General features: G+C 43.6%; 1 protein-coding gene across 2 annotated transcripts; it reads right to left on the reverse strand.

Annotated features, from left to right (window-relative positions):
• Positions 1–381: 381 nt before the first annotated feature.
• gtf2ird1 (GTF2I repeat domain containing 1) lies at positions 382–19,284 on the reverse strand. Of its 2 annotated transcripts, none has more exons than XM_061802919.1 (26): positions 18,940–19,284; positions 15,807–15,937; positions 15,599–15,740; positions 14,908–15,102; positions 14,613–14,796; positions 13,292–13,587; positions 13,104–13,199; positions 12,212–12,295; positions 11,859–12,042; positions 11,498–11,523; positions 10,039–10,191; positions 9,885–9,965; positions 9,286–9,420; positions 8,532–8,588; positions 7,833–7,913; positions 7,563–7,746; positions 7,428–7,483; positions 7,252–7,323; positions 6,884–7,151; positions 6,507–6,535; positions 6,381–6,428; positions 5,678–5,755; positions 5,409–5,601; positions 4,408–4,445; positions 4,213–4,337; positions 382–1,655 (listed from the first exon to the last, which is right to left on the reverse strand). In XM_061802919.1, exons 2-26 carry the CDS (start codon positions 15,930–15,932, stop codon positions 1,587–1,589), a joined length of 3,000 nt encoding a protein of 999 aa, XP_061658903.1. In that variant the 5' UTR covers positions 15,933–15,937; positions 18,940–19,284; the 3' UTR covers positions 382–1,586. The 2 variants fall into 2 exon arrangements, with proteins under 2 accessions (XP_061658903.1, XP_061658904.1); XM_061802920.1 differs by having other exon boundaries at positions 15,807–15,957.
• Positions 19,285–20,320: the final 1,036 nt, after the last annotated feature.

Genomic DNA, 20,320 nt, shown 5'->3' on the forward strand with positions numbered 1-20,320 from the left:
GCTCGTCTATCTAGCTCAATAACCAAGGATCGACCACCAATGAGGGAAAACGTGTACGTTAACTTTTTTTTTTTTTTTGCATTTTTCACAAATCCTTCAATTTGACGATTATGTGGAGTAAGGATGTAGACCGCCGCTCATCTATCTGGCAGGTCAGCAGACAACAAATGGGTGTACTTTTTTTTTTTTTTTAACATTTGGTTCACGTTGTAGCTGACTCGATGCCCTACCCCGACCGCCAACCTGAAGAGGAACGCCAAGAAAGTGCTCCAACGGTGACAATCAAGGCCTCACTTCCTGTACTCACATACGTTATCATCCTGCCTCTCGCGGAAAAAAAGTCACTGCAATAAAAAAAAAAACAAAAAAAAAGTCGACAAAGAGACTCTGTGGTTTTAATGGGGGGGAAACAGCACGCAGTGGCACACGAAATACAACGACAAAGCAAGGCAACATTTTATTTTGAAAGGCCTAATTGGCGTTAAGGTACAGCATGTTTACATGGGGGTTAGTCATCAATAGCATTCTTTACTCTTAAATCAGGGATAGACCCTGCTTGATACATTCAGACCGACTTTTGTTTTAGCCACATAATACTATGATACATAATGTTAAAAGTATATGCGAGGCCATTTTGAGCATTTATTCGATATCCTTGAAATCCAGACAGGTTCACAAACTACTGTGCTCTTCCACAAGTTGACGTGCTACTGCTAGTGCGACTAGTGAAGCCCTAGATGTTAGCTGGTAGACTTTTTATAAATTGTCCCACGAGTGTGCAAAATGTCCTTAAGCAGGATATCCAATAAATTTTTTTTCAACGGCTGTCTATATATGTTAACATACAAAAGGCTAGGTGTTGAACTCAACTGCGAGGGGTGACCATACGCTTGATGCAAAATTCAATGGCTTGGAGACAAAAAAACAAACTTAATTGGCGTCTTGTACTAGCAAGTCAACAGCCGGGTTAGCTTCACTTGCTACCTTTTGTAGACTGCTGCATTGACCTCTCGCGCTAGTTAGCCACTAACTGGTTAGCCAGTTTATGCTATCTGAAGGCTACTTAGCTGGAATGAATTTGTAGCTAGGCTAGCCAGCCTAACGTGGTCGGCTTAACTTGTCATGCTAGCGAGCCACAAACTAGTTTGCCGGAATGAAGTCGTACACCCCAATCTTATCTTGCTAGCCAGGTAACTACATTAGTTGCTACCTGTTAGCTGCAATGAGGATGTTGACAGACGTGACTGGAATGAAGACCGAGACTGCTGCGTTCTGCAACGTTTTTTTTTTTTTTGTTTAATATCCATCTAGAGTGTGTGGTTCCCACTAAGTGTTAGTGTTTTAGTCAGCATCCCTGCACATGGCGGTGTTAAAGAGTTCAATAAATAGAATAAATAAAGGTACAAACCTTAGCGTATGATGTCACTGTGACATAGTGTCAGTAAAAATGTTACGTAGATGCTAATCGCTCACACGCACATACAATGTGACTTTTAGTGCTAACGTTAGCAAACAAAAAAAAAAAATGATCATCATCATAGTCATGTCAGATTGTTGACAACGCCATTTTGTGGCTCTAGCTCCCTTCAGTAGTTGACTTTTCCTGGTACTTGCATGTTGACTCCACTGTAGTCCACCATGTACATGGGCCACTGCTGATGATACAAAATGGCAGCAGTGTCATCGATGTTGTCTCCAAACAAGCAGCGTGACGTTTTGCTAACAAGACCTCATTTCAGCTGGCATCCAAGATGGACGTCTGCATTTTACTTTCTCTGTTAGCCAACCACTGACTGAGTAGCGGAATGAAGCTTTAGACTGTTATGTTAGCTTCTCGGGCTATGTCCAGAGGTAGCTGAATTATGATATAGATTGCTGTAATCTTATCGTGCTCATTAGCTGCCAACTGCTTGGCCGATGAGCCACCAACTGCTTAGCTAGAGTAAATAGATAGTTATGTTAGCTTCTCATACTATCTAGCTACCGACTAGTTAGCTTGAGTGGACTGCTACGTTAGCCTCGTGCTATTTAGCTCCCGACGACTTAACTAAATGTTACCTTCTTGTGCCATCTAGCCACCAACTTGTTGGCTTGAGTGAAGATGTAAAGGGCTACGTTGGCCTCGACCTATCTAGCTGCCGTCTAGGTGAGCTAAAGTAAAGTCGACAGCTATGTTAGCTTCTCATGCTAACTAGCTCCTGACTCCTTAACTCGAGTGAAGAGGTAGACTTCTGTATTTTTGTACCAATTGACCCCTCCGTACAGGGCACTTAACCACGCCTCCTGAAGTGACGTCACGCCACGTGCGCTGACGTAAGACAAACAGTAAAAATGGCAAATACAATACATTCTGAACTGAGACAGACTCCATGCTTCTGATTTCATTCAAATCAACGATATATTATAGATTCTAAATACAATACATTCTTAACTGAGAGAGACGCCATGCTTCTGATTTCATTCAAATCAACGATATATTATAGATTCTAAATACAATACATTCTTAACTGAGAGAGACGCCATGCTTCTGATTTCATTCAATCATTCACACGTAGCAATGTTATGCTAGCGGAGAACGTCTCATTCATTTATACGAGACGTGTATTCAAAATCAAATTTAGGGCATATCTTCGTGCAAACACAGTCTGGTTAAGCTTCGGCCGTGAGCCAGCAAGAAATCAATACGTTTGTGCAGTCCGATCATCGCTAAATATCGCTCAACAAAGAATAAGTGTGTCAATCGTTCACACGCAGCAGTGTTATGCTAGCGGAGAACGTCTCATTCATTTATACGAGAGGTGTATTAAAAATCAAATTTAGGGCATATCTTTGTGCAAACACAGTCTGGTTAAGCTTTAGCCGTGAGCCAGCAAGAAATCAATATGTTTGTGCAGTCCGATCATCGCTAAATATCGCTCAACAAAGAATAAGTGTGGCAATCGTTCGCACGTAGCAATGTTATGCTAGCGATGAACGTCTCATTCATTTATACGAGACGTGGATTAAAAATCAAATTTAGGGCATATCTTCGTGCAAACACAGTCTGGTTAAGCTTCTGGCCGCGAGCCAGCAAGAAATCAATACGTTTGTGCAGTCCGATCATCGCTAAATATCGCTCAACAAAGAATAAATGTGTCAATCGTTCACACGTAGCAGTTTTATGCTAGCGGAGAACGTCTCATTCATTTATACGAGACGTGGATTAAAAATCAAATTTAGGGCATATCTTCGTGCAAACACCGTCTGGTTAAGCTTCGGCCGCGAGCCAGCAAGAAATCAATACGTTTGCGCAGTCCGATCATCGCTAAATATCGCTCAACAAAGAATAAGTGTGTCAATCGTTCACACGCAGCAGTGTTATGCTAGCGGAGAACTTCAAATTCATTTATACGAGACATGTATTGAAAATCAAATCTAGGGCATACCTTCGTGCAAACATATGTGTTCCGGTTGACATAAGATGGATTTAGTTGATGATGCGGTCTTCCACAAAGTTTGATCCATCGAAGGCATTTTTCGTACTGGGTCTTCGGTTTTGGAAAGCGTACAAATCGAACTCCACCAACTAGCCTTTCAGGATACCTGTCGTCACTATTACAAACTCCGTGACTACACCTCTTAACCATATTTTTTGTTAAATAACCCAAATACGCGATAAAACGCTAACTAAACCTATACTGGACCATGCAATGTTGTCTGAGAAAATGGCGAGCGCAAAAACGGGCTTTGGTTTATGCAGATCTCTGGCCTCTGATTGGTCAGTGAAGCGGATCGCGCAATATCCACGGAGGGGTCAATTAGCCACCAAACATTTAGCTGGAGTTTGGAGTCGAAATGTAAACTCCTTTTTTAGCTTTTCACACTAAATAGCCACAAACTGCTTGGCTAGAGTGATGACGTGGAGTTTTTCATTAGCTTCCCACGTTAACTAGCTGCCGACTGTTTAGCTAGAGTGTATATGTAGACTGCTATATAGGTTTCTCAAGGAGGTTAGCCATAGTTGGACAGCAAAAACGGGTTTGTAATTATCTACAGTAAATATGTAAACTGCTACACTAGCTAGCTAGCTACCAACTGGACTGAAGCTGTAGTATACAAGCTTTGTTCGTCGCAGGAGTTACCTGCATATTGCAGTTAGCTTCTTCCGCCACATTTTCATCATTGTCCATCTTGTTCACTTGAACTTTCAAGACGTTACATTGCAAAACGTACCATGACTGGAATCTGATTAGCCGACGGCGCCAGCTCTGAGGAGGAGGAGGAGGGGGCGGGGCCTCTATGGCTCTCCTGAACTCGCTTGCGTTTCCGTCGACTGGTTGAGGCTTCGGACGCTAACACTGTGGGAGCAAAAAGCAAGTTGTTGGGCAAAATGGTAACAGCGGCCATGATGCATGCATGCATGCGTACCTGTGTTGCAGGGCTGACGACAGAGTTCCGAAAAAGGCCTGCGCGAGAGAAATGCTAACATTAGAATAGTGCATGTTCGTATTGCATTCGTTCTCAAACTAGACTAGAGGGCAGGGTATCAAACTCCATTTGTCATCATTGTTAGCATGTACGAATTATGTCAATTTTTATTACAAATAGTAACTGTAACTGAATTTCGTTTGACATGGCTCATGAATGTTGATGACTTTCGACATAAATGCGCTCGCATTACCTGAAGCAGTTCTGAACATGCACTTTCGTACATGCTCCGTACGGTTAACTTGCATTTCCTGTTTCTGGGTGAATACCGGTTGTTTTGGAGCGGGCTTGTTTAGTTAACAACGTTTATGAAATGAACACGTAAATTAATGTCAAGACCACACAAAATAGGCGACGTTTTGAGAGAATGCGAGGAGAGGGGCGTTACTGTTACTAGTGTTAGTGCCTTAACATGGCTACGCTGGTGAAAGCAAAACAACGAACTCAAACGCGTGTTCGTTCAATATCCGGATTAATTTTAGGCAATTTTTCCACAATTTTTTCCGGAGCAATTGTCATGAAAATTTAAAAATCCCGAGGACTGTTATCACTGATAGAGAAATAGAATGCCCTTTTCCTGTATTCTGTTACTAATGATAATCTGACAACTGATCAAATGGTAAGACGTTGACAACTAGTGTGAAAAATGTGCATTGTGTTGGCATAGTAACTGTTGGCAGACAACCCGTCTCAATGGGCTTTTTAACACTAATCAAAGAAAATAGTGAACTCGGGCCATATTGGTCAGTTATTAGCATTGTTAGAATTACCAAATTTTGCTGCCATAGTTGTCCGGAGCTCTATGAATAAACGTTGTAGTCTAAAAACATGTTGTTAGTGTGCTAGCTGTTAGCATGCTCGCCTACCGCCCAAAAAAGGAAAATCTAAGTAAAAAAATAGCTGTTCAGTACAGGCTAAGCAGGCTAAGATATTTTCCTCACTGTAGATGGCTCTTGACATTGAAGGTGATTTTGTCTTTGGCGTGGAGGATCCTCTCCAGGCAGGCGGCGTCATAGCCACCCGGGTTCCGGAAGGGCACGTCGTCGGGGAGACCGTCCACCTCCACGCACTCTGGACTGCCACGGATCAGCTTGTACGGCACAGCCACGGCGCGGTCCAGCCCCAGAGCCTCACCTGTCGACGTAGCAGCGTGAAGTTAACCATGAAACTAACAACGCCAACCTAGCCGTATGTGACATTTATTTATTACCGTATTTCTTGTTAAACAGCTCCTTGACCTGCTCGCGGAGGACCACCTTCTCCCCGACTCTGTTGATGTCGTCGTCATCTACAGCGAGACAATATTTTTTCAATTACCGTAATTTCCGGCCCATAAGCTGCGATGTTTTTCCACACGCTTTCAACACTTCGGCTTATGCGGTGACGAGGCTAATTTGTGCATTTTTTCTAAATGGCCGCAAGGGGAACTCGAGCGGAAAAGGTAAGAGTGAGACCAGTGGAATATATGTGTCGAGGAAGTGACTTTTACCTGTATGTTTTTGGTTTTTTTTTGACCGGCCCTGTTAGCGCTGTGCTAGCGTGTTGCTGCCGCGTCTCAGTGATTTAGGTATGTTTTTATTTTTTTAACTGGCTATATTAGTACTGTGCTACCGTGTTGCTACTGTGTAGTTGCCGCGGCTGTTTTTTTTTTTTCCTGGAATGTTTTTTTTTTTTTAACCAGCCCTGTTCGTGCTACCATGTTGTTGCTACGTTAAGCTAAACTAGAGTATTAAAACTTTGAAAACTCTTTCTGCACTTGCAGCTTTTACACACGTGCGGCTTATGTATGTGCCAAATGGTATTTCCTTTACAAAGGTACTGGGTGAGATTTATAATCCGGTGCGCTTTGTAGGCCGGAAATTACGGTAGTTAATGGACAAGGTAAGATAATAACATAGTCGGCGACTCCTCACCACTGATGGTAGCATACGCCTTCTTGAGCAAAGTTACCCGGCGAGGTGCTGAGGAAGATTGGCAGGTTATTAATGAAGGTTTTTAATTAAGGGACCAATGTAAGTCCTTGTTGGTTTTGCACTTACCAGGCTTTGGAATGAGGCCTTGGAAAGGTCTGGAAATCAAAGAGATGGGAAATTAAGATTACTCGGCATAGGAAATGGCAGCCCCATCTCACCCCGAAAAATAATTTATCAAAGTGTATGCTTTTCATTGCACGGCGGTGATAAAAAAAAAAAAAAAAAATACGTGACACACAAGAGTCAGTCAGTGTATGCATAGAAAGCCACAAAAGTGGGGATTTCATTGCTACTTTTCTAATCAAATTTTTGTCAATATCGATTGCTCATCAATCAAGGGCATGTATGCTTGCTCTGAAAAACGGAGTAGGCCTTTCTTTCCTCTAAATTTACAGGTAGATGATCTGTATTTGAGAGCAATAAGTACACAGCGTGGTGTTAACCTGGTGATGGTGAAGTTGATCTTGTCGGCGACCGCCAGGATCCGCTCCAGATTCTGGGAGCCGAAGGTGCAGGGCTTGCGGAAGGGGATGCCGGGGGGGAGTCCCTCGATGATGACAGAGTCCGGGTTGTTCTTGATGCGTTTATACGGTACCTGCACTGGGTATTTGATCCCCAGCGCCTCGCCATACTTCCTGTTGAACAGATCCTGGACCTGCTCCCTCAATGTGTTGGCCAGGTCGATCCGGGACAGTTTGGACTCCAGGCACTCTGGAGATGGAAAACGCTCAAGGTTAACTTTTTTGAGGTATGTCTCCATGTTGTCTTGTTCACGGTTTTTTTTAATGTCTTTACGGAACTGCTGTTGTACCTGAGAAAGTGGGTCTTTTTGACAACGCGGCAGCATCCTCTGTTAAAGGGGCCACGTCCTTACTGTCTAGGTCTTAGGGAGGAACCATTCAAAAGATTAGATGTCGACACCCCCTACGGAAGATTCCCCCCTCCAAAAACACCATCAAAATTTGTCTCCCGAGATTTTCGGCTAACCTGAGTCGCTGACGGCAGGCATCTCCTGTTTGACTTGGTCACTCAGCAGCTTGGGCCTGCGAACATTACACGTGGAATAAATCAAGCTCAATTCTTTGTATAAAAATACGAAAGCGTGCAGATAATTTCGCTCACGTTTTGATCACGAACTGGATGTGGCTGCCGGCGGCCAGGATCTTGCGCAACTTGGCCGCTCCGAAGCAGTTTGGCCGCCGCAGGGCGATGCCCTCGGGTAGTCCGGTGACAAACAGGTCCTCGGGGTACATCTGGAACTTGGAGTAGGGCACCTTGGCCGGCTCGGGAAGGCCCAAAGCTTCGGCTGATGGGGGGGCGGGGAAAGCAAAAAGTGGTGATCCTGAGCTACATCTAGTCAGTCTCTCCACATCCACGCTGTATCGGACTTACCGTACTTGACACTGAACAAGTTTTCCACTTGTCTGCGCAGCTGAAGAATCATGTCACCAATGTCCTCCACCAGGCTACCAGCTGAACAAATTAACAATATAGGTGAAATTTCAAATTTCTGACATTGTCCCTCTGCCCACTCCCCCCAAAAAAATGTTTTTCTAGGTTTATTTATTTTTGACTACCTTACAAGGAAACTTCCTGGTCCTTTGGAAAGAATTTACACAGCGAATACCTTCGATGGTTTTATCATCACATGGGAACATTCATCCATCCATCCATTTTCTTTGCCGCCTATCCTCACCAGGTGCGAGGGGAGTGCCGGAGCCTATCCCAGCTGTCAACGGGCAGGAGGCGGGGTACACCCTGAACTGGTCGCCAGCCAATCGCAGGGGACATAGACACAAACAGTCGCACTAACAAATCACACTCAGGGGCAATTTAGAGTGTCCGATTAATGTTGCATATTTTTAGGATGCGTGCCCGGAAAAATCCCAAGTATGCGTGGGGAGAACATGCAAACAGGGGGGTCTGGGATTGAACCCGGGACCTCAGAACTGTGAGGCCAACGCTTTCCAGTTGAGCCACCGTGCACCCACATGGGAACATATTTACAAGAATATCTAATGTGCTTTAATATGAAATATTAACTCAATGTGTTTTTTGCCCAACATAAAACAAACAAAAAAAAAGCTTTACCTTCAGGGGGTCTTCGGGTGGTCTGGGCTGCTGCTTTGGATGCCAACGTTTCACCGGCTGCAAAAACAAGCAAAAAAAAAATGATAAAGGAACTGCTTTTATTGTTTGTTTCAGCTTATTTGTGCATGTTTTGACAGTAATTATCTTTTGGGCTGGGTCATATATTTGGCAGTTTGATGTTCGTGTGGAAACCACTGCGGTTTTGTTGCTTGGTCTTACCTTCCATTTGTCTCCTGCAGGGGTCATTTGCGCAAGAAAAGAAACTTAAGCAAAGCACAGTGAAAAACAGGAAAATAAAAAGATAAGAATAAAAAAGCGGGTGCGCTAAACCTCAAGTATACATTTGTGTTGACTCTCATTTTTTTGGGGGAATAAAAAAAGCTTTTAAAAAAAAATTCCAACGATTTCCCTGGTGTTTTTTTTTTTACATTTATGTAGAGAGTGACTACACAAATGTTGCCTTGGGTGTGTAGTCTATGGCAGCTGTGTGTTGGATCGGAGGGAGGTCATAAATCATTCTAGTGGGAGTTGCTAATGGGAGAAGAGCTACAGTGTGGAGAGAGGAGGGTAAAATGGGGTAATTCGGATTGGGTGGTATCACTAAAGCAGGGGGTTGAAGTTTAAAGTTCATACGTGAGGTCCTAAATAACAAGCAGGCAGTCTGCGAGGTGGCGGGGCCCCGGCCGGTGTTCCAAGAGAAGGGAGGGTTGCTGGTAAGGAACCGGGCTGGGTGGGCTAGAGGCAAAAAGCTTACCTGCGTGGTTCTCCGCCGGGAGGTGGAGGGCAGAGGCAGCCGAGGAGCCGGAAGGAGAGGACGTGGCCCGACACGAGGGGGCAGAGGCGGGCTCGGGCGCCGCCTCGCTGGGGTCCTCCACGCTGGAGCTTGCTTCTGAACACGGACACATTTTTAGTTAATGGCGCTTTACTGATTTGCATTTTATGGTCCTTTATTGGATTTTGTAGTACCAAGTATTTGATAGGAGTTTATGGCCCTTTGCAAAGTTTGTAATATAAGGTCATTTATGTTTAAAGTTTAGGGTCCTTTAAAGAAACTTGAAGTTTAGGAAAATTTTCAAAATTTGCATATGCACCATTTAAAGTTTGTGGTCCTTTGCACAGTACTGTTTATAATTTGTAATTTATGGTCTTTTTTTTTTTTTTAGTTTTACGTATGGTATTGTTTATTAAGTTTAGCAGATTTTACAGAGTTTGCAGACAGGGTCCTTAATGTTCTTTGTTGTTTAAGATCCTTTACAAAATAACTAATCGGCAGGTTTCCGACAGAACTAATTAAGCTTTTTTTTTCCTCCTGAAAATGTCACCACCTGCGGGGATGCTGCGTTTGTCACTTACCAGGCACCGTAACTTGAATGATGTCTCCATCCGGAGGTTCCGTTTTAATCCTCTTCACAGGGATGCAATTTACCGAAGGACCTGCGGGCATAGAACACACCATCATATTCATCATCATTCTGTTTGAATGCCCGCCATGCGTATTCATTCTTACCTGCTTCACACTCCGCCAAAGGACTTATGCACGCACTCGTGCTTGTGGCTGATGAGAGGGCCGGTGTGAGGCTCAGGTTCTCTGGAAAAACGTCTTCGGGAGCAGCAGAAGCCACATCCTGCTTGCCTTCCTCCCGCGACATCTTTCCAGCAGCTTCGAGGAGACCCAAGGACAGTAAATGCACGGCCAATTGAATCTTTTTGCTATTGTTTCGGGTCTTTTACATCTTTTGTAGCTTAAAGGGCCATAAAAACGATTATTGTAGAGAACCTATAAACATGGTTTGTAGTTTAGGGTCTCGTACTCAGTATGAAAATGTTGGAATTATAATTTGGAAGTCAAACTGTCATAAACAGAACTGCAGCTTTTCTATCGTATGTTTTCATATTATATACCTATATACAAATATATACACTGTGGGCAGAACGGTGGAGCAGCTGGAAAACTTCACAGTTCTGAGGTCCCGGGTTCAATCTCGGCCCCGCCTGTGTGGAGTTTGCATGTTCTCCCCGTGCCTGCGTGGGTTTTTTTCCGGGTGGGCACTCCGGTTTCCTCCCACATCCCAAAAACATGCAACATTTATTGGACACTCTAAATTGCCCTGAGGTGTGATTGGGAGTGCCGCTGTTTGTATTTATGTGCCCTGCGATTGGCTCAGCGTGTACCCCGCCTCCTGCCTGTTGATAGCTGGGATAGGCTCTAGTACTCCCCGCGACCTTTGTGAGGATAAGCGATTAAGAAAATAGATGGATGATACACTGTAGAGTAGGACCTCCACAATTTGCGGGGCTTTGAATAATTGCCGACTGTAATTGCATTGGGGGAAAGAAAAAAAAAAAAAAAGAACTTCCCAAATTCTTGGACAGTGTTTTCCATGAAAAACAGAGCTTGGTTACACAAAAATACATGAAAAATTACAATTGCATTGGGGAAAAGACAACTCCCCAAAATTCTCAGTGTTTTCCAATAAAAAAAAACAGTTGGTTTGGTTTCACACACATATACAAACTGAAAATTTAAAATAAAGACATGAATAAGTGAAATCACAATTATGCAGGGCTCCATTCTATGTCCATCCATCCATTTTCTACCGCTTCTCCAGGTCAGATCGCGGGGGAAGTAGCTTCAGCAGGGATACCCAGACTTCCCTTTCCCCAGCCACTTCTTCCAGCTCGTCCGGAGGGATCCGGAGGCGTTCCCAAGCCAGGCGAGAGACATCGTCTCTCCAGCGTGTCCTGGGTCGTCCCCAGGGTCTCTTTCCGGTGGGACATGCCTGGAACGCCTCACCAGGGAGGCGTCCAGGCCCTGCCAAAGAGGTCACATTCCATGTCCCTAGAGCAAGTTTCTGTAGCCGGGGATGGGATCGCCAAGGTCCCCGCCTTTGGCCACCGCCCAGCTCACATCGCACCCTCCACTTTATGCGTTTCTGTATATTTCACATGAAATGAATCACGCTTACCTGTGAATATCTTTTCGTCAAACATCCTACAATGCAAACCAGAGGAGAAAGTGAGTCAACGCCAGTGTCCCTAAATTTGTGTCCAGTTTGAGGCCACGTAACAAGCCAGAGATGGACGAGGACTAGGTTCTTTTAAATTGCCTTCAATAATGAAATAAATGAAGAGTAAAACGTCGTTATGGGAAAATCGGGAATCCAAATGACTTTGTTTAGCAGTGGGACGTAGCATTTGCTGACAAATGGGGATGCTCTGCTTCTTATTTAGAATCTAGTCTGAATTCAACAGTAAACTTCTCATCCATAAATAAACTGTGTAAGTATGGCAAGGTGCCATACAGCATTCCATAAAGTATGTCCGTACCGTCTGACCACAAATCTGATGCAGTGTCGCTCGTCCAAGATCCGTTTTAGTTTGGGGACCCCATAAGTGCACGGACGCTTGAAAGGGATCTGGTCTGGGATGCCCAAAATCTCCACCGCGCCCGGGTCACATGCAATCTTGCGGTACGGCACTGGCACCATGTGGTCCAGACCCAAGGCCTCGGCTAAAACACAAAAAAACAAAAACATTTAGGGTCCTTTTGGTTCATTTTAGTTGTGAGAATGTACAGGTTTTAGTTTTGGGTCACTTGGAAAGTTTTTTTTTTGTCCAGGGTCCTTTAGAGCTTAAGAATTTAGGGCCCTTTTACAGAGTACGCAGCGTATCCCCCTCACCATATCTGCTGTTGAACAGGATCTGGACGCATTCCCTCAGCGTGTTTATGTCCTCTGTCTCCCGGATGAATGAGTCCCATTTTTCTGTGACGGATGACCAAAAAAAAAAAAAAAAAAAAAAAAAAACATTCAATGAAAATTGATACTTTTTTTTTTTTAATTGGAGATCATGTACACATGTAAAATCGTTTTATGGAATTATTCTCGGTAGCTGAGCCCCTTCATGGCTAAAATCAGTTTAGGTCCGGTTTACTAAATGGTATGATTCTCTTTCACACTGTCCAGGAGAGATTGCACAGACTAGAATGTATGGAACTGTAAGCCACACAAGCTTTACCAGGACACAATTATACTATTATCCCACGCAATCCCGCAATACACCAACTCCCCAAAAACAGGAATCTGAATAATTATAAATTCCAATTGTGTCATGGCAATATTGCGCCGGATTCAGTGCAAACGACATGTCGTTGGATTTCGTGTTTACGTATACAGTGAGGCAATTCTGTAGATAATCATTTGCAAAACATGCAAAGGTGAACTAGTATCCTATGTAAAAGCACCCATAGTTGTAGCCGCATTGTGCTAGATACGGCGAAAAAGACGGTGATTGCAGTTTGGATGCAGAATATTTACAGGGGATCTCTGTGTGTACAAACACTGGCCATACATGTAGTAGTTGAGCTGGTAAATTATATGAAAGTACACAAATTTGTGTCGGATTCTGTGTCAAAGACGCACTCAAATTTTCCAGGCCAGGGAGATTTCTCTCCATACAAACACTCTAAAGATGTACCATTTAAACACTTTAAAAACAACACAATCACACGTGGTTACAGAAATATCAGCCGAATTCAGTGTAAAAGACAAGGTGGCATATGTCAAAACATACCTGATTTTTCATGCACGATGGAGAAGAGTAGCCTTTTGGATATGTGGATACTCGCAGGTGTCTGACCCTGCTCACTAGGTAGTTTTGTTGTCTCATCTAAAAAAAATAAAAAAAAAAAATAAAAAAATTCAATTGAGTTCACTGAATCCGGTTCCTGTTCTGGGTCTAATTCCCACTGAGTTACTCACCATTGCTAGCAGCGTCCTTCACGCATGTGCCCTTGTCTGTCCAGTTGGCTAGTCGGTCCTTGCCCAGGCTTAGGAGCGACGTGGGTTTGAAGTCCAGCGTGCCATCTGGGTGGGGTTTGGAGGACATGGGCATGCCGTACAGGAAGTTTGAGAGAACAGAGTTGGCGGAAGTGGCGGGACTTGACGGTGTGACTACCTGGGCAGTAGTCTTGACTGGGCCGGGGCCGCCAGAAGAGCCGTGATGGCCCAGCTCCGCACTCGCTGACTTGGCTTCACGAGACAAGTCTTCCGTCGGCCTGTGCACAGACCGCAAGAGACACGTCAATGGAAGCTGTGCGCGGGCGGAATGGTCAAGGAGTCGGAACTATTCCCGGGAAGTAAATGCAGAGCTGGAACTATTTGCAGAATTGGCTCTGGCTAAATACCCGGAGCTGGAACTCTCACAGAGCCAGAACTAGTTATGGTACTAGTTGCGGCGGCAGAATTACTTGCAGAGCTGAAACTAGTTACATAACTACTCGGGAAACTGGTCATGGAGCTGGAACAAGTAACAGAACTAGCCGCAGGGCCGGACGGAGAAAAAGACCTGGAACTAGACGCAGAACCGAAGCTAGTTGAACTAGTTGCAGAGCGGGAAGTAGTGACAGAGCTGGAATTAGCAGCGCAGCCGGAACCACTTGCAGATGTAGTCGCAGGGGCGGACCTAATTGTGGAACTTTTTAAAGAACCAGAACTAGTCGCAGAGCAAGTAGCAGAACCAGAATTACTAATGAAATGGCAGCGTGGCCGGAACCATTGCAGAGCTGGAACTACTCGGGGAACGAGTCGTGGACCCGGTACAATCACGAAACAATAACATGGGTGTGGGGCTTTGGAGCTGGAATTAGCTGCCGAGCCGGTCATAACCACAAACCCGGAACTAGTCACAGAGCCGTAGCGAGGTGACGGGATGCGATCCGGCTTTGATGTGTTATGTTTATGTTACCTTCAAATTATGCGGAAATTTCAGGCATCCCCAAAAAGTGTTGCAAATTTACAGACTAATGGAAAATATGGATTGCACCCCAAAAAAAAAAAAAACAACAACAACATTACATTAAGGTTTCTGTCAACTCAAAAAATACTACATTTACAGTTTCTGTGAATTGGGGGGAAAATTTGGCATATCCCAAAACAACTATCTTTAAAATGTTCTGGAAAATTCGGCACGCAAGCAGGCAACATTTTGGTTTGGAGTATTTGGTGCACCCCTCAAAAAAAATCTACATTCATGTTTTCTGAGAATAATGGAAGAAATGCCAGGCATGGATTCAGTGCTGACCTTGCGACGGTGAAATGTATCCGGTGGCTTTGCTCCAGAATCTTTATGAGCGTCTTGCAATCATACTCAGAGGGCTTCCTCAAGGAGATGCCCTCGGGTAGGCCATGGGCCACAAGGCAAGTGGGGTCCTTCTGGATCCACTCATAAGGCACGGGGACTAGGGTGCTCTTTCCAGCCGCTTCACCTGAACACCGCGTGAGGGAATCGGTTAGTTTACTAAAACGTGAAAATTGTCCACAAAAAAAGCTTTACATTTACCACCCAAAACCTGGCACGACCTAGAGCAAACACTTACTATAGAGAATGGTGAAGACCTCGTCCACCATCTTCCTTAGGACAAAAACATTGGACTGCCCGTCCGGTGGCAGCGGTGGGAGCGGCAGTGGTAGCGGGGCTGCTTTGCCCATTTTCTCGCCTTCCTTTCCCACCTTTTCCACATCCACATCCTGATCTTTGGCTGTGGTCGTGTTGGGCAGGCACGACGGCACCCCTACAGGCGAAGGACGGGAGTGGCATTGAAAGGCTGGCGACCGATTGGTTTTGCAGTAGGTGGAGGTAATCAATGTGTCGTGCTTGAAAAATAGCAGCTAATATAATTAATGGTTTGTTTGTCCCACAATCCTATCCACTTTGAACGTAAAGGACCACCCCGAGCAAGTAATGGTGCCAAAAAACAAAGTAAAGAAACTACCACAATCGTAGTACTGTGGTAGAAGACAGTTGCTGAAGCTTACAAGTTTACAAAGCTATTATGATTTTGGGATAAATGAGGTGCACCCCAAGAAAACTTAACAATAACAATTTCTGTAATACTGAGTGGAAATGTGACCGCCCACCTCCCAAAAAAAAAAAAGAAAAAAAACTTTACATTGATGTTTTGTGGAAATTACGACACACCCGCAAAAAACAATTTCATATTAACAGTTTCTGTACACAGTGTCAAAAATATAACTAATATAACTTCCCCAAAAAATGGGGGAACTTACGGCAAAACTTGTAGAAGTCGGTCTGAATTTCCCTCCTGGAATTGAGGAAAATCCGGCCCTTTTCCGTGCCAACCGCGATGACGCTGTCCTCGTGTACTGTGACGCAGGCCACCTCGGCGTTGAGCTTGGACATGGCCATGCACTGTTAAAAAAACACTTTGTTACTACAGCGCATCCAAGTAAATAAGATGTGGGATGGCGGACTTACCAGCGAGTCCAAAGCCGACACCAGGCTGGTGAGGATCTCCTGTCTGGCCGACACCGACGGAACCGGAGGGTCACAGCGGGAGGTGGGCCGTACGCCCTCGCATACCAGCTTCCTCATCTGAGACATGGCCTCTACGGGGACAACAACAGACCTGTTAACATGTTAGCATCATTTAGCCACGGGTGTTAGCGTCAGGTTGTCTGCTATAGGTACATATTTTTCATCACATTAGCCTCCATTAGTGTAATTTTGCTTCGGCTTAGCTGAGCATCAGTTTAGCCTGTTCATGCCACTTGACATCAGTTAGCCTCCATGTTAGTTTAGAAACTGTTTAGAGACTGTTAGCCATGCATTAGCATCTTTTTGTCCCGATATTTAGCATTTGTGACTCATGTGTTTAGCTCCTTTAGCTGTGAGCTAGCCTCAGTTCGTCATGTACAGAAAATTCGTAGTTTAACATGAGTAGTCACGTTAACCTCAATTAGTCATATTTGGTGACCTATGTATTGACCTCCTTTAGCCATGTGCTAGCATCTTTTTTTCCAAGTGCGTGAATCTATTCATCATATATTGGCACTTATTAGGGAGCATGTGCCTCTGTTAAGTTTCTCGGTGCAGTAGGTTATCGTCTGTTTTTCATGTACATGTGTTACCAACTATGAGCTTTGCTTGATCTGTTAGTCACAAGTAAGCCCCCACCAGTCATATGTTGTTCCATAATATGCAAACATCTGTCAGCAATGTGTTAGCATATTTGGTTTGTACTGGCACAAATTAGCTTTGCCGCTGTGTCTGTTAGCCATGTTATGTTCCTTCGGGTTAGTTCAGTGTCTGTCACCCACCAGCCTGTCTAGGCCACGTACCGGCAGATATTATCTTAGCATCAGTTAGCTACACGTAGCTACAAGTGTTAGCTGCTTGCTAACGTGTTAATCATATGCTGTGCCCTTGGTTATCTTAGAGATACCAGTTAATATATTAACTCGAGATTTTGACAATTGCAACACTTCAAGTAAAGAATCTGGGTCCTTGGTTAGTTTAGCATTTCTTCGCCATGTGATGAGGTTGTTGACATCTATGCGCTAATGTTTAACCTGTTAAAAATTGTGTCAGCTCTATTATTAGTTAGCTCTCTACGTCACGTGCTGTTAGCTGGTCTAACAAAATGTAGGCTGGTCTGGTGCTGCTGCGTCGTTACAGCAACCTCAACCCGTTTCCTTGGAAACTAATCTCGGGGCATGTGAACAATGCAGCAGCGCTGGCCCTTTAATCTCTGCAGACACTACCAACCATTATGCCGGCCCTCTGGCTCAATAGACAGCAGAGGAAGATGATGAGGATGAAGAGGCGGGCGTGGCCATCTAAATGTGTTCCCCTGAGGCCACAGCAAACATTCAAACACTATCCCACCCTTGCCCACTTTTCTTGTTCTTAAATGAGGAGGGCCTGAAAATAGACTCGAGTATGAACACATTGTCCAGATCAGAAAGCGGCACAGGAGGACAAAAGGATGATAAATATTACACATTGTCAAGAAATTGTCAATCCGCGCTAATCTTGCTGAACTATGGCTTGTGTACAGTGTGGGGGGAATATGGCGCTACCCGCAAAGAAATCCTGTGAAACAAGTTGCCGCAAGCATCTCTACCCAACATGGTATTTATAGAGTGGAAAATGCACCAAAAATGTGGAATATGTGGCATAAAATCTGGTCCACAAACACCTTCAAATTAAAGGAGAGTAAAACGTGATTATTTCTCAACACATCTCCCGGACTATTGGGTTTGGTCTGCTACTCAGGAAACCCCATTTCCAATCCCGTGTATGCCACAACTAGTTCAGAATTCGGCAAATTGGGAAGTGAACCGTTTCAAAGCACCCAATGGCTTTTTTCTTTTCTTTTTTTTTTTTCCCCAACACAAAATGTCAAAAGATGACTATAGACAGTGTCTGGGCTTCTCTCATGTTTGCACAAGATCATATTTGCATAAATAAATGATACGCACCATGAGACCTATGTGAGGATAAGCGGCCAAGAAAATGGATGGATGGATAAATGATATGCAAGATTGTACAGTATTTAACTTGGTTCACAATACAGCCATGAAATTAAAAAAATAAAAAAAGCAAATTCAGCTCTAAACTGCCACGTAATCAATCATTGCTCAAAGAAAAGATAAGGAAGGACAAATTTCCCAGTTTCCGAGGCTCAATGCTCAAAACGTGACCGTTACTAGAAATTTACTAACAGCTGTTGAGCAGGAACACATACAAACATGGGACATATCAAAAACAGGTTTAATAAACTCTGCATATAACAAAAAAAATAAATAAAATAAAAAATTCAAGATACACAATTTTGTCAAACTCTCCACAGCCACACGAGAACCTTTTAGACTCTGACTTTTAACATGAGAATTACAATTCAAACGTGCGAACCACTTAGGCCACCATGCTGCCCAAATGAATCCAATGCAATCCGATCCGGGATTATATTATTGTGAACTGTATTACGGAGATATGTTTTTTTATGTAGTTTGAAGAAGGGCAGTCGTTTCTCCAACATGTAACATGCATGATTGTTGCTCGCATGAAACAAAATTAACATTTACAACCGCAACTAACTTTCAATACACTGAGTATAAATGTAAAAATAAATTGGTCTTCACCCCTGAATGCCGTTCGGGAAAAAAGAATAAATTAATGACGACTTTGAAGCGTTTACAACAGCAGCTGGCTTTGTTTTGTTAGCCTGATATCCAGACACTTTAGCAAAGGACGAATGTGGAAAAATCAAACAACAACAACAAAAAAGAGCCAACGAACGCCACGCGCTCGTATTTTATAAACCAAAAGAGGAGTGATTCATTTATTAGTGTTGGTTGGTGAATTTAGTAACCGACGTTCTTATTAAGAGTTCAACAGGCAACCAAATGCGAGCTAATTAGCTAACGTGCTAGTTAGCTCACGAGCTTTCGCTAGCACCCCCCCACCACCACCTCCCTTTTAACGTCGTGAAATAATCTATACATTCTCCGTGTACAATCCCTAAATATGTTTATATATATCTCACGCACGATGTACATCCGTTGTGCGAATGTAGAAAGAAGAAGGAAAAAGTGCGAAATCCCACCTTAATTCGCGATTAAATCCACTTGGTCGGTTGCCGTCAATCCCGGAATGGGTTTATTTAATCCATCGTTTAAAAAAAAATAGCTCAAACGTCGCTAAACGCAGTTTGCCCCCCACAAAAAATGGCCGTAATCCCAATCTCAATATTTATATCTCCTCCTCCTCCTCTCTCTCTTGTTTTTTTTTCTCTCTCCTTCCTCCACAGCAGTAGTTGGAGTAGTGTCCTTTTCGAACCCCCCCACCCCCCTCTCGTTCTTTGTTCTGTAATCCAGTAAAATTGAAAGTCATTCGCCCTCCTGATAATCCCGACCCCGACTCAACGGCGACGGCCATTGGCTGCGGCCGGGGCTGTGCGGGATTAACCGGAGAAAGTCGGGGGAGGAAATCGGAGGCGGGGGGAGAAAGAAAAGAGAAGTGAAGGGGAAATTCCAAGCGTGTTTTATCATTTTATTGCATCCGTCCAAACAAATTAACGGGAACGCCTGGGAGCAGGCGGTGTGAAACATAAAGATTTGGGGCAGTACAGGGGGCCACACGTAGCATCAGAAAAAAAATACTATGATTATGAGTTATTCAAGTGAAATATACAAATAAAATCAAAGGGTTGTTTTTGCAAAGGGCAAATGTAGTAGGTGAGTGGGGCTGTTTTGTCAAAAAAAAAAATATATATACATATATATCCATCCATCTATCCATTTTCTGAGTCGCTTATCCTCACAAGGAGTGCTGGAGCCAATCCCATCTGTCAACTCGACACCCTACCCGTCAATCGCAGGGCACATGGAGACAGACAACAGTCCCACTCACAATCACACCTTACGGGCAATTTTTAAGTGTTCAATTTACGTTGCATGTTTTTTGGGATGCGGGAGGAAACCGGAGTGCCCGGAGAAAACCCACGCGGGCGCGGGGAGAACATGAAAAATGCACACAGGCGGGGCCGAGATTGACCGGGTCCTCAGAACTATGATATATTCTACAATCTATATAATCAAACTAAAAATATAAAAGTAATAAATCATTTCAAGACTAACATATTTGACTCTAATGTGTGTAACTCAAGTGAAAAAGAATGAAAATTGCTTTATTTAAAAAAAAAATCTAAACGAGGGCGTCAGTCATAAAACCACTTAAATAACTTAAAATATTTGACATATATGTATAGTAATCTTTATAATGCAAGTAGAAAAAAATACAATAGGGGAAAATGTAAAAAATGTCAAGTTTAAAAAAAACCATCAAAACACAAACTATGATTTCGATTTATTTGTAAAATTGTGATGTGTATAATCTAAGAAGTAAAATTGCGAAAGAAAAAAAAATCAATGTTTAACCTGTATAGTGGAGAAATATTGTTAGGGGAAATATATCATTTTTTGCTT

Source organism: Syngnathoides biaculeatus, chromosome 18 (genome assembly GCF_019802595.1).
Source record: "Syngnathoides biaculeatus isolate LvHL_M chromosome 18, ASM1980259v1, whole genome shotgun sequence".
Taxonomy (NCBI): domain Eukaryota; kingdom Metazoa; phylum Chordata; class Actinopteri; order Syngnathiformes; family Syngnathidae; genus Syngnathoides; species Syngnathoides biaculeatus.

Excerpts from the sequence above, each read along its gene's own strand:
- gtf2ird1 (XM_061802919.1), bottom strand. The coding sequence starts at position 15,932 with ATGTCTCAGATGAGGAAGCTGGTATGCGAGGGCGTACGGCCCACCTCC. Across the intron at positions 12,296-13,103 it reads CATCGTGCATGAAAAATCAG|AAAAATGGGACTCATTCATC; the intron begins GTATGTTTTGAC and ends CATCCGTCACAG. Across the intron at positions 6,536-6,883 it reads ATCAACTTCACCATCACCAG|ACCTTTCCAAGGCCTCATTC; the intron begins GTTAACACCACG and ends TTTGATTTCCAG.